The 14206-nt window shown below is 47.3% G+C and overlaps 1 protein-coding gene across 2 annotated transcripts in view; it reads left to right on the top strand.

Moving 5' to 3' along the window:
* The window catches only part of RNF135 (ring finger protein 135), a 49111-nt gene that overhangs the window by 17079 nt on the left and 17826 nt on the right, over positions 1-14206 (top strand). The window contains exon 2 of one of the 2 annotated variants that reach the window (XM_073563820.1): positions 10039-10134. The exons of the other annotated variant lie outside the window; for it this stretch is intronic. Within the exon in view, the coding sequence (XP_073419921.1) occupies positions 10039-10134 (96 nt within the window). The remainder of the gene's footprint in view (positions 1-10038; positions 10135-14206) is intronic. 2 annotated transcript variants of the gene reach the window in all.

Here is a 14206-nt window from a genome sequence, read left to right as displayed (position 1 = left end):
GAGGGGAAAGAAAGAACAGAGAGAGGGGAAAGAAAGAACAGAGCGAGAAAGAGGGGAAAGAAAGAACAGAGAAAAAGAAAGGGGAAAGAAAGAAAAGAGATAAAGAAAGAGGGGAAAGAAAGAACAGAGATAATGAGGGGAAAGAAAGAACAGAGATAAAGAGGGGAAAGAAAGAACAGAGAGATAAAGAGGGGAAAGAAAGAACAGAGAGAAAGAGTGGAAAGAAAGAACAGAGAGAGAGAAGGGAAAGAAAGAACAGAGAAAGGGGAATGAAAGAACAGAGAGAAAGAGAGGGGAAAGAAAGAACAGAGAGAAAGAGAGGGAAAGAAAGAACAAAGAGAAAGAGAGGGAAAGAAAGAACAGAGAGAAAGGGGAAAGAAAGAACAGAGAGAGAAAGAAAGAACAGAGAAAGAAAGAACAGAGAGAAAGAGAGGGGAAAGAAAGAACAGAAGGAGAAAGAGGGGATAGAAAGAACAGAGAAAGAGGGGAAAGAAAGAACAGAGGAAGAGGGGAATGAAAGAACAGAGAGAAAGAGGGGAAAGAAAGAACAGAGAAAGAGAGAAAGGGGAAAGAAACAGAGAGAAAGGGGAGACAACAGAGAAAGGGGAAATAAATGACAAAGGGGAAAGAAAGAACAGAGAGAGAAAGGGGAAAGAAGGAACAGAGAGAGAAAAAGAGGGGAAAGAAGGAACAGAGAGAGAAAAAGAGGGGAAAGAAGGAACAGAGAGAAAAAGAGGGGAAAGAAAGAACAGAGGGAGAAAGAGGGGAAAGAAAGAACAGAGAGAAAGAGGGGAAAGAAAGAACAGAGAAAAAGGGGAAAGAAAGAACAGAGAAAGAGGGGAAAGAGAACAGAGAAAGAGGGGAAAGAAAGAACAGAGCGAGAAAGGGGAAAGAAAGAACAGAGAAAGAGGGGAAAGAAAGAACAGAGCGAGAAAGGGGAAAGAAAGAACAGAGAAAGGGGAAAGAAAGAACAGAGAAAGAGGGGAAAGAAAGAACAGAGCGAGAAAGAGGGGAAAGAAAGAACAGAGTGAGAAAGGGGAAAGAAAGAACAGAGAGAAAGAAAGGGGAAAGAAAGAACAGAGAAAGAGGGGAAAGAAAGAACAGAGAAAGAGGGGAAAGAAAGAACAGAGAGAAAGAAAGAGGGGAAAGAAAGAACAGAGAGATATAGAGGGGAAAGAAAGAACAGAGAGATATAGAGGGGAAAGAAAGAACAGAGAGAAAGAGGGGAAAGAAAGAACAGAGAGAGAAAGGGGAATGAAAGAACAGAGAAAGGGGAATGAAAGAACAGAGAAAAAGAGGGGAAAGAAAGAACAGAGAGAAAGAGAGGGGAAAGAAAGAACAGAGAGAAAGAGAGGGGAAAGAAAGAACAGAGAAAGAGGGGAAAGAAAGAACAAAGAAAGAGAGGGGAGAGAAAGAGGGGAAAGAAAGAACAGAGAGAAAGAGGGAAAGAACAGAGAGAAAGAAAGGGGAAAGAAAGAACAGAGAGAAAGGAGAGAGAAAGGGGAAAGAAAGAACAGAAAGAAGGAAAGCTGGGAAAGGAAGGACAGAGAAAGAAGGAAAGCGGGGAAAGAAAGAAAGATTCTATAAAGATAATATAGCAGCCCGGCTCCCATTGTAATGCCCACCTGAGCCTCCCGATGCAGGACATATCATGATGCGCTCACATGGCCAGCATCCCCGATTCCAAGGCGATCCCGCTGTTCGCTCTGTCGGAAGAGGACACGGTGATGGATCTGAAGCATTCCCTGAAGTGCCTCCATGGTTCCGTCACAATCTCCTCACAAAATTACCTCATTTCCGGTCAGCTTCTAGCACGTCACTTAAGGTGGAACGTCATGTGCGAGTTTTAAAGTGCTCCTCGGGGCTCCGCCGTGAACTCCTGTGTCCACGGGAAAAGTAAGCTCCTGGCCGGGACGAATCTCAAAATCGGGACTGTCCCACTGGATCTGGGACGGTTGAGACGTATGAATGCTCCCAACATACACCTTGTACACGCACGGCTCCGCACGCCTCATGCACACAAGGTTCCGCTTTGTATGCCTCATACACACGGCTCCGCTCAGTACACACATGGCTCCACTCCGTAAACCTCGTACACACACGGCTCAGCTCCGTACACTTTGTACACACAGGGCTCCATTGCGTACAACCCATACACGCGGCTTCGCTCCGTACACCATGTACACACATGGTTCCGCTCCGTACACCTTGTGTACACACGGCTTCGCTCCGCACACCCCATACACACACGGCTCCTCTCCGCATACCCCATACACATGTGCATCCGCTCCGTACACCTTGTACACACTCAGCTCCGCTCCAGACCCCCCATACACACAGGGCTCGGCTCCGTACACCTCGTACATACATGGCTCTGCTCCACACACCCCGTGCACACGCGACCCCTCTCCGTACACCTCGTACACACGCGGCTCTCCGTACCCACGCGGCTCCGCTCCGTACACATCGTACCCACGCGGCCCTGTTCCGTACACCTCGTACCCACGCAGCCCCGCTCCGTACACCTCGTACCCACGCGGCCCCGCTCCGTACACCTCGTACCCACGCGGCCCCGCTCCGTACACCTCGTACCCACGCGGCCCCGCTCCGTACACCTCGTACCCACGCGGCCCCGCTCCGTACACCTCGTACCCACGCGTGTTATGAATGAGTCACCGTAGGAGGCAAAAACAGAAATACTAGCTAAGTCCAGAAAACCAGAGAAGTTGGCAGCTATCGGATTGCAGACCCCTGAACCTAACAACAACAACTAGCAGTAGCCGTGGGGGGTTCCTACGATGCCCTAGACCCCTCGATCACAGCTGGAGAACTACATAGCCTAAAGACAGAAAGGGAAATCTAAACTGCCCCAGAGCAGACCCCAAAGCAATAGGCAGCCCCCAACATATAATGACGGTGAAGCAAGATGAAAAACACTCACACAGATAGAAAGATAGGCTGAGCAAATGATGGGGCCCAAGCTAACTAAATAGGACAGAATAGAAAAGCTGCTGTCTGAAATCCGCCAAAACCCTCTCAAAAACAAGAGCCAACAGACTGATAGGGAAAAAAGCCCTGAAGACGCTAGGCTTCAAAAAGACTATATCAGTACTCAGGTATTATCTGAAGACAGAGCAAAAAGGAATTCAGCTAACCCAGAAAGGAAAGGCAGAAATCCAGAAAAACAAGGCAAAACAAAACCAAAACAGAAATGCAAAAAGTAGAGCAGAAAACTTAGCTTTTGAGGAGCAGGAATCAGACTGGTCTCCAAGAATCCCTCAGAGTAATCACCCGCAAGGCAGAAGGGCGTCGGCTGCCTTATATCCAGTCAGCAATCCCAGTCACCCAGTCATCATTCTGCTCAGGTGCTTTGTAATCAGCCTCACTACCTTCCTTCACCAGAAGAGGGAGTTCATCAGACCTCAATGGTGAAGGGGAAAATGAACTCACAACAGTACCTCCCCCTTGAGGAGGGGTCACCGAACCCTCATCCACGCCACCAGGGTGAGCCCGATGAAAGGCATGCACCAATCTTTTGGCATGAATATCAGAGGCAGAGACCCAGGAATTATCCTCCTGACCATAACCCTTCCACTTAACCAAATACTGGAGTCTCCGTCTAGCCAGATGGGAATCCAGTATCTTCTCTACCTCATATTCCATGTTACCTTCAACTAATACAGGGTCCGGAGGTGCCACCCCAGGAACAACTGGTTCAACAAACCTCTTCAACAAGGACTTATGAAACACATTATGAATTTTAAATGTGACAGGAAGAGCCAAACGAAAAGAGACCGGATTAATAATCTCCAAAATCTTGTAAGGTCCAATAAATCTAGGCTTAAACTTAGGAGAAGCCACCTTCATAGCAATATTTTTTGATGATAACCACACCATATCACCAACCTTAAACTGGGGACCAATGGTCCTATGTCGGTTGGAAAACCACTGGGCCTTTTCCTGGGAGAGAGAGAACTTTTCCACCACTTGGTCCCAGATCTGGTGCATTCTCTCCACCACAGTGTCAACACCTGGGCAGGCAGAAGGCTCCACTTGCCCTGAAGAAAACCGAGGATGAAACCCAAAGTTACAAAAAAAAGGTGACATCAAAGTGGCAGAACTAGCTCTATTATTTAAAGCAAATTCGGCCAAGGGCAAAAATGAAACCCAATCATCATGATCAGCGGAAATAAAACATCTCAAATACGACTCCAAGGTCTGGTTTGTTCTCTCCGTCTGCCCATTGGTCTGAGGGTGAAAAGCAGAGGAGAAGGACAACTGAATTCCCAGCTTGGAACAGAAAGTCCTCCAAAATCTAAACACAAATTGAACTCCTCTGTCAGATACAATGTTCTCAGGAATCCCGTGCAAGCGAACCACCTGTTGCAAAAACAGGGGCATCAACTCAGAGGAAGATGGCAACTTAGGGAGTGGTACAAGATGAACCATCTTAGAGAACCTATCACAAATCACCCAAATAACAGTCATTCTCTGAGAGACAGGCATATCAGAGATGAAATCCATTGAAATATGGGTCCATGGCCTCCTGGGGACCGGCAAAGGCATCAACAACCCACTAGAGCGAGAACAAAGTTTAGACCGGGAGCAAATCCCACAGGACTGCACAAAATTCCTGACATCACGAGACAAGGCAGGCCACCAAAAAGACCGACTCACCAGATCTCTAGTACCAAAAATACCTGGATGACCAGCCAATGCAGAGCAATGAACTTCAGACATCACTCTCTTCCTCCACTGGTCAGGAACATACAACTTTCCACTGGGACAACACTCAGGTTTGTCCTCCTGGAACTCTTCCAGAGCACGTCTCAAATCGGGTGAGATGGCAGGAAGAACTACCCCTTCGCCTAAGATGGTAGCAGGCTTGGTCATCACAGGAGAATCAGCAAAGAAGCTCCTAGAAAGAGCATCAGCCTTGACATTCTTAGTGCCAGGAAGAAAAGAGACCACAAAATCAAAACGTGTAAAAAACAAGGCCCATCTAGCCTGTCAAGGGTTCAAGCGTTTGGCCGACTCCAGGTAAATCAAATTCTTGTGGTCAGTGAGGACCATGACTTGGTGTTTAGCTCCCTCCAACCAATGTTTCCACTCCTCAAATGCCCACTTCATGGCCAACAGTTCCTCGATTCCCCACATCATAGTTACGTTCAGATGGAGAGAACTTTCGGGAAAAGAAAGCACAGGGATTCATTTTAGATGTTACAGGATCCTTTTGGGACAAAACAGCTCCTGCACCAATCTCAGAAGCGTCCACCTCTACCTGGAACGGGAGTGAGACATCAGGTTGCCGCAAAACCGGGGCAGAAGTGAATCTTCGCTTCAGCTCCTGAAAGGAAGAAACAGCCTCCGGAGACCAATTCAACACATCAGCACCCTTCTTAGTCAAATCAGTCAATGGCTTGGCAATACTAGAAAATTTTGCTATAAATTTCCGATACAAATTAGCAAAACTCAAAAACTTCTGGAGGGCCTTCAAAGAAGTGGGCTGAACCCAATCATAAATGGCCTGTACCTTGGCCGGGTCCATTTCAATAGTTGACGGCGACAAAATAAATCCCAAAAATGAAATTCTCTGTACCCCAAAAAGGCATTTCGATCCTTTGACATACAGGGAATTCTCCCTCAAGATCCGGAACACAGTCCGAACATGTTCCACATGAGAATCCCAATCCTTGGAGAAGATCAAAATATCATTCAGATAGATAATCAAAAATTTATCCACAAAGTCTCGGAAAATGTCGTTCATGAAGCACTGGAAGACAGAAGGGGCATTAGTGAGCCCAAAAGGCATCACCAGGTACTCAAAATGTCCCTCCGGAGTATTAAACGCCGTCTTCCATTCATCCCCATGCTTAATGCGAATAAGATTATACGCCCCCCTGAGGTCAAGCTTGGTAAACCAGCAAGCACCTTTAACTCTGGAGAATAGATCAGAAATCAGGGGTAACGGATACTGATATTTAACAGTAATTTTGTTGAGGGCACGATAATCAATACAAGGCCTTAATGAACCATCCTTCTTGCCCACGAAAAAAACCCCGGCACCTAAGGGTGAAGAGGATGGTCTAATATGACCCTTCTCCAATGACTCCTTAATATAGGATCGCATAGCCTCGTGCTCGGGTACAGATAAATTGAAGAGCCGACCTTTGGGAAATTTACACCCCGGGCTCAGTTCAATTGCACAGTCATAACTCCTATGAGGAGGCAAAGATGCAGACTCATTCTCACTAAACACATCATAAAAGTCAGCCAAATAGTCAGGAACATCATGCGACTGAGGAGAGGTGGAAAAAAACGGAGCCTCACTAAGGGCACACCGACAACCCCAACTCACCACAGACACAGATTTCCAATCCAAAACTGGATTATGAATTTGCAACCAGGGAAACCCCAGAACAATACTATCATGCAGATTATGTAACACCAAAAACCTGCAATTTTCTTGATGGTCTGGGGCGACCCGCATTACCACCTGGGTCCAAAACAGGTTTATTTTTCGCCAAAGGAGTAGCATCAATCCCCCTCAAAGGGATAGGCGTCCGTAGAGGTGTCATAGGAAACCCACAACGTTTAGCAAAATCCAGGTCCATCAGGTTCAGAGCCGCTCCCGAATCCACAAAAGCCTTGGCGGAAAATGTGGACAGGGAGCAGATCAGAGTAATTGCCAGAAGAAACTTAGGTTGAACACCACCCACAGAAAACGTGTGTGCAAAACGTTTCTCTCGTTTAGGACAGACAGAAATAATATGCGAGGCATCTCCACAAAAGAAACACAGCTTATTACGCCTTCTGAACTCCTGACGTTGCTCCCTGGACAAAACTCTATCACATTGCATAGGTTCAGGCACTTGTTCAACAGGTGGCAACACCTCTCGTGCAGTCCTGCGTTCACGTAAACGCCGATCAACCTGAATGGCTAATGACATAGAATCGTCAAGGCCAGAGGGAACAGGAAATCCCACCATAGTATCTTTTACGGCTTCTGACAAACCCTTCCGAAAGAGAGCTGCCAAAGCACCATCATTCCAGGTAGTAAGGACCTCCCACTTTCAGAATTTTTGACAGTACAATTCTGCAGAATCTCGACCCTGGCTCAATGCCAGCAGGGTCTTTTCAGCCTGATCAATAGCATTAGGTTCGTCATACAACAACCCCAAGGCTTGAAAAAATGCGTTCACATTAGTCAGAATAGGATCATCTGGTTTCAAAGAAAACGCCCAATCCTGGGGATCGCCGCGCAGCAAAGAGATGACAATTTTAACCTGCTGCGCGGAGCTCCCTGACGAGTTAGGATTCAAGGCAAAAAATAATTTACAATTATTTTTGAAATTCAAAAATTTAGACCGATCCCCAAAAAACACATCAGGAGTAGGGATCTTTGGTTCAGCAGCATGTGAATGAGCAAGGTAGGCGGAAATTCCCCGCACTTCCGCAGCGAGCTGCTCCACACGATCAGACAATTGCTTTATCTCCATTGAGAGAAAAAAAAATTCCCCCTACGGCCTCAGAGATATAGAGGAAAAAATATGCACACTTTTTTTTTTTTTTTTACAATTGTTTCCTGCTATTGAGTACCCTAGGATCTGCGGTATGGCGGGTGATTCTGTTATGAATGAGTCACCGTAGGAGGCAAAAACAGAAATACTAGCTAAGTCCAGAAAAACAGAAGTTGGCAGCTATCGGATTGCAGACCCCTGAACCTAACAACAACAACTAGCAGTAGCCGTGGGGGGTTCCAACGGTGACCTAGACCCCTCGATCACAGCCGGAGAACTACATAGCCTAAAGACAGAAAGGGAAATCTAAACTGCCCCAGAGCAGACCCCAAAGCAATAGGCAGCCACGAAACATATAATGACGGTGAAGCAAGATGAAAAAACACTCACACAGATAGAAAGATAGGCTGAGCAAATGATGGGGCCCAAGCTAACTAAATAGGGCAGGATAGAAAAGCTGCTGTCTGCAATCCGCCAAAACCCTCTCAAAAACAAGAGCCAACAGACTGATAGGGAAAAAAGCCCTGAAGACGCTAGGCTTCAAAAAGACTATATCAGTACTCAGGTATTATCTGAAGACAGAGCAAAAAGGAATTCAGCTAACCAAGATGGGAAAGGCAGAAATCCAGAAAAACAAGGCAAAACAAAACACAAATACAAAAAGTAGAGCAGAAAACTTAGCTTTTGAGGAGCAGGAATCAGACTGGTCTCCAAGAATCCCTCAGAGTAATCACCCGCAAGGCAGAAGGGCGTCGGCTGCCTTATATCCAGTCAGCAATCCCAGTCACCCAGTCATCATCATTCTGCTCAGGTGCTTTGTAATCAGCCTCACTACCTTCCTTCACCAGAAGAGGGAGTTCATCAGACCTCAATGGTGAAGGGGAAAATGAACTCACAACACACGCTGCCCCGCTCCGTACACCTCGTACCCACGCGGCCCCGCTCCGTACACCTCGTACATACTCGCGGCCCCGCTCCATACACCCCGTACATACTCGCGGCCCCGCTCCGTACACCTCGTACATACTCGCGGCCCCGCTCCGTACACCTCGTACACACACGGCTCCGCTCCGTACACCTCGTACACACGGCTCCGCTCCGTACACCTCGCACACACACGGCTCCGCTCCGTACACCTCGTACACACGCGGCTCCGCTTCGTACACCTCGTACACACACGGCTCCGCTCCGTACACCTCGTACACACGGCTCCGCTCCATACACCTCGTACACACACGGCTCCGCTCCGTACACCTCGTACACACGCGGCTCCGCTCCGTACACCTCGTACACACAGGGCTCCGCTCCGTACACCTCGTACACACGCGGCTCCGCTCCGTACACCTCGTACCCACGCGGCCCCGCTCCGTACACCTCGTACATACTCACGGCCCCGCTCCGTACACCCCGTACATACTCGCGGCCCCGCTCCGTACACCTCGTACACACACGGCTCCGCTCCGTACACCTCGTACACACGGCTCCGCTCCGTACACCTCGCACACACACGGCTCCGCTCCGTACACCTCGTACACACACGGCTCCGCTCCGTACACCTCGTACACACGCGGCTCCGCTCCGTACACCTCGTACACACACGGCTCCGCTCCGTACACCTCGTACACACGGCTCCGCTCCATACACCTCGTACACACACGGCTCCGCTCCGTACACCTCGTACACACACGGCTCCGCTCCGTACACCTCGTACACACACGGCTCCGCTCCGTACACCTCGTACACACACAGCTCTGCTACATCCACCCTGTAAACCCCTCCTGACCCCACACATAAACTTCCCCTCATCCAGCACCATGACAACCAGCACAGCAGAGTCCTGCACACACTGAGGCCCCTGATCATGTGACCCCTGACTCCTCCCCTCCTGTGACCTCATCACAGGTCCTGTGTGCACAGAACAGCCTAGCGACATCATTGCTGGCTGTGAGGGGCTGCGGTGGGTCTCAGGGAGGGCGAGGATGGGGTTGGTGCATGGGGGGGCCGTGGCGGCTCAGTGCAGTGCAGGACGCAGGTGGGGGGGAGGGGGTCAAAAACAGGACTGTCCCGTGAGAATCGGGACGGTTGGGAGCTATGATAGTGTATGAAGCCCCTCCGCAGTGACCGCACAGTGTTGCAGCTTCTCCCCCGCCCTTGTGTGACCTCCGGCCCAGCGTCGGCTCACCGTTTGAACAGCTTGGTGCAGGAGGCCATTGCCACCTATCGGATTTCTCCCGGCAGCTATCGGCCCCCATTACTGCAGCAGGACAGCAGCTGAGGGCCCGGATCCAGGATGGAGTGCAGTGATCTCCCCCGTCACTCTTCCTGCAGTGCCACCTGTGGGCTACGACAACCATGCAGGGGAGGGGCATATAGAGGGGGAGGGGCATACAGGAGAGGGGGGCATATAGGAGGGGAAAGGCATAGAGAGGGGGAGGGGCATACAGGAGGGGAAGGTGTCAATAATCAGTATAATATGTTTCAAATGATAAAATCAGGTTTTTCTTTGCATTTTCTAAAGGAAAATATTAACAAGAAAATCAGTCACTTAGAGAAAAGTATCACAAGTAAGGAGGCCGAGATCAGCAGCCAGAAGGAGGCATACCGGGAGATCCAGGTAACACCGGCCACACCGGAGAACCCCACATCAGTAATACAGCACTGATCCTGGGGTACTCCTGTATTATACTCCAGAGCTGCACTCACTATTCTGCTGGTGCAGTCACTGTGTACATACATTACATTAATGATCCTGAGTTACATCCTGTATTATACTCCAGAGCTGCACTCACTATTCTGCTGGTGCAGTCACTGTGTACATACATTACATTACTGATCCTGAGTTACATCCTGTATTATACTCCAGAGCTGCACTCACTATTCTGCTGGTGCAGTCACTGTGTACATACATTAAATTAATGATCCTGAGTTACATCCTGTATTATACTCCAGAGCTGCACTCACTATTCTGCTGGTGCAGTCACTGTGTACATACATTACATTACTGATCCTGAGTTACCTCCTGTATTATACTCCAGAGCTGCACTCACTATTCTGCTGGTGCAGTCACTGTGTACATACATTACATTACTGATCCTGAGTTACCTCCTGTATTATACCCCAGAGCTGCACTCACTATTCTGCTGGTGCAGTCACTGTGTACATACATTACATTACTTATCCTGAGTTACCTCCTGTATTATACCCCAGAGCTGCACTCACTATTCTGCTGGTGCAGTCACTGTGTACATACATTACATTACTGATCCTGAGTTACCTCCTGTATTATACTCCAGAGCTGCACTCACTATTCTGCTGGAGCAGTCACTGTGTACATACATTACATTACTGATCCTGAGTTACCTCCTGTATTATACTCCAGAGCTGCACTCACTATTCTGCTGGTGCAGTCACTGTGTACATACATTACATTACTGATCCTGGGGTACTCCTGTATTATACTCCAGAGCTGCACTCACTATTCTGCTGGTGCAGTCACTGTGTACTGTACATACATTACTGATCCTGAGTTACTTCCTGTATTATACTCCAGAGCTGCACTCACTATTCTGCTGGTGCAGTCACTGTGTACATACATTACATTACTGATCCTGAGTTACCTCCTGTATTATACCCCAGAGCTGCACTCACTATTCTGCTGGAGCAGTCTCTGTGTACATACATTACATTACTGATCCTGAGTTACCTCCTGTATTATACTCCAGAGCTGCACTCACTATTCTGCTGGTGCAGTCACTGTGTACATACATTACACTACTGATCCTGAGTTACATCCTGTATTATGCTCCAGAGCTGCACTCACTATTCTGCTGGAGCAGTCACTGTGTACATACATTACATTACTGACCCTGAGTTACATCCTTTATTATACCCCAGAGCTGCACTCACTATTCTGCTGGTGCAGTCACTGTGTACATACATTACATTACTGATCCTGAGTTACATCCTGTATTATACCCCAGAGCTGCACTCACTATTCTGCTGGTGCAGTCACTGTGTACATACATTACATTACTGATCCTGAGTTACATCCTGTATTATGCTCCAGAGCTGCACTCACTATTCTGCTGGTGCAGTCGTTGTGTACATAGATTACATTACTGACCCTGAGTTACATCCTGTATTATGCTCCAGAGCTGCACTCACTATTCTGCTGGTGCAGTCACTGTGTACATACATTACATTACTGACCCTGAGTTACATCCTGTATTATGTTCCAGAGCTGCACTCACTATTCTGCTGGTGCAGTCACTGTGTACATACATTACATTACTGACCCTGAGTTACATCCTGTATTATACCCCAGAGCTGTACTCACTATTCTGCTGGTGCAGTCACTGTGTACATACATTACATTACTGATCCTGAGTTACATCCTGTATTATACCCCAGAGCTGCACTCACTATTCTGCTGGTGCAGTCACTGTGTGCATACATTACTGATCCTGAGTTACATCCTGTATTATACTCCAGAGCTGCACTCACTATTCTGCTGGTGCAGTCACTGTGTACATACATTACATTACTGATCCTGAGTTACATCCTGTATTATACTCCAGAGCTGCACTCACTATTCTGCTGGTGCAGTCACTGTGTACATACATTACATTACATTACTGATCCTGAGTTACCTCCTGTATTATATCCCAGAGCTGCACTCACTATTCTGCTGGTGCAGTCACTGTATACATACCATACATTACATTACTGATCCTGAGTTACCTCCTGTATTATATCCCAGAGCTGCACTCACTATTCTGCTGGTGCAGTCGCTGTGTGCATACATTGCTGATCCTGAGTTACCTCCTGTATTATACTCCAGAGCTGCACTCACTATTCTGCTGGTGCAGTCACTGTGTACATACATTACATTACTGATCCTGAGTTACCTCCTGTATTATACTCCAGAGCTGCACTCACTATTCTGCTGGTGCAGTCACTGTACATACATTACTGACCCTGAGTTACCTCCTGTATTATACTCCAGAGCTGCACTCACTATTCTGCTGGTGCAGTCACTGTGTACATACATTACATTACTGTTCCTGAGTTACCTCCTGTATTATACCCTAGAGCTGCACTCACTATTCTGCTGGTGCAGTCGCTGTGTGCATACATTACTGATCCTGAGTTACATCCTGTATTATACTCCAGAGCTGCACTCACTATTCTGCTGGTGCAGTCACTGTACATACATTACATCACTGATCCTGAGTTACCTCCTGTATTATACTCCAGAGCTGCACTCACTATTCTGCTGGTGCAGGCACTGTACATACATTACTGATCCTGAGTTACATCCTGTATTATACTCCAGAGCTGCACTCACTATTCTGCTGGTGCAGTCACTGTACATACATTACATCACTGATCCTGAGTTACCTCCTGTATTATACTCCAGAGCTGCACTCACTATTCTGCTGGTGCAGTCACTGTGTACATACATTACTGATCCTGAGTTACCTCCTGTATTATACGCCAGAGCTGCACTCACTATTCTGCTGGTGCAGTCACTGTGTACATACATTACATTACTGATCCTGAGTTACCTCCTGTATTATACTCCAGAGCTGCACTCACTATTCTGCTGGTGCAGTCACTGTGTGCATACATTACATTACTGATCCTGAGTTACATCCTGTATTATACTCCAGAGCTGCACTCACAATTCTGCTGGTGCAGGCACTGTACATACATTACTGATCCTGAGTTACCTCCTGTATTATACTCCAGAGCTGCACTCACTATTCTGCTGGTGCACTCACTGTGTACAAACATTACATTACTGATCCTGAGTTACATCCTGTATTATACTCCAGAGCTGCACTCACTATTCTGCTGGTGCAGTCACTGTGTGCATACATTACATTACTGATCCTGAGTTACATCCTGTATTATACTCCAGAGCTGCACTCACTATTCTGCTGGTGCAGTCACGGTGTACATACATTACATTACTGATCCTGAGTTACCTCCTGTATTATACCCCAGAGCTGCACTCACTATTCTGCTGGTGCAGTCACGGTGTACATACATTACATTACTGATCCTGAGTTACATCCTGTATTATACTCCAGAGCTGCACTCACTATTCTGCTGGTGCAGTCACTGTGTATATACATTACATTACTGATCCTGAGTTACCTCCTGTATTATACTCCAGAGCTGCACTCACTATTCTGCTGGAGCAGTCACTGTGTACATACATTACATTACTGATCCTGAGTTACATCCTGTTTTATACTCCAGAGCTGCACTCACTATTCTGCTGGTGCAGTCACTGTGTACATACATTTCATTACTGATCCTGAGTTACCTCCTGTATTATACTCCAGAGCTGCACTTACTATTCTGCTGGTGCAGTCACTGTGTACATACATTACATTACTGATCCTGAGTTACCTCCTGTATTATACTCCAGAGCTGCACTCACTATTCTGCTGGTGCAGTCACTGTGTACATACATTACATTACTGATCCTGAGTTATATCCTGTATTATACTCCAGAGCTGCACTCACTATTCTGCTGGTACAGTCACTGTGTACATACATTACATTACTGATCCTGAGTTACATCCTGTATTACACTCCAGAGCTGCACTCACTATTCTGCTGGTGCAGTCACTGTGTACATACATTACATTACTGATCCTGGGGTACTCCTGTAT

Source organism: Dendrobates tinctorius, unplaced genomic scaffold (genome assembly GCF_039654945.1).
Source record: "Dendrobates tinctorius isolate UK_male_01 unplaced genomic scaffold, ASM3965494v1 ptg000399l, whole genome shotgun sequence".
Lineage (NCBI taxonomy): Eukaryota > Metazoa > Chordata > Amphibia > Anura > Dendrobatidae > Dendrobates > Dendrobates tinctorius.
Note: the sequence above shows the minus strand (reverse complement) of the source record. Positions and strands in the feature narration are given on the sequence as shown.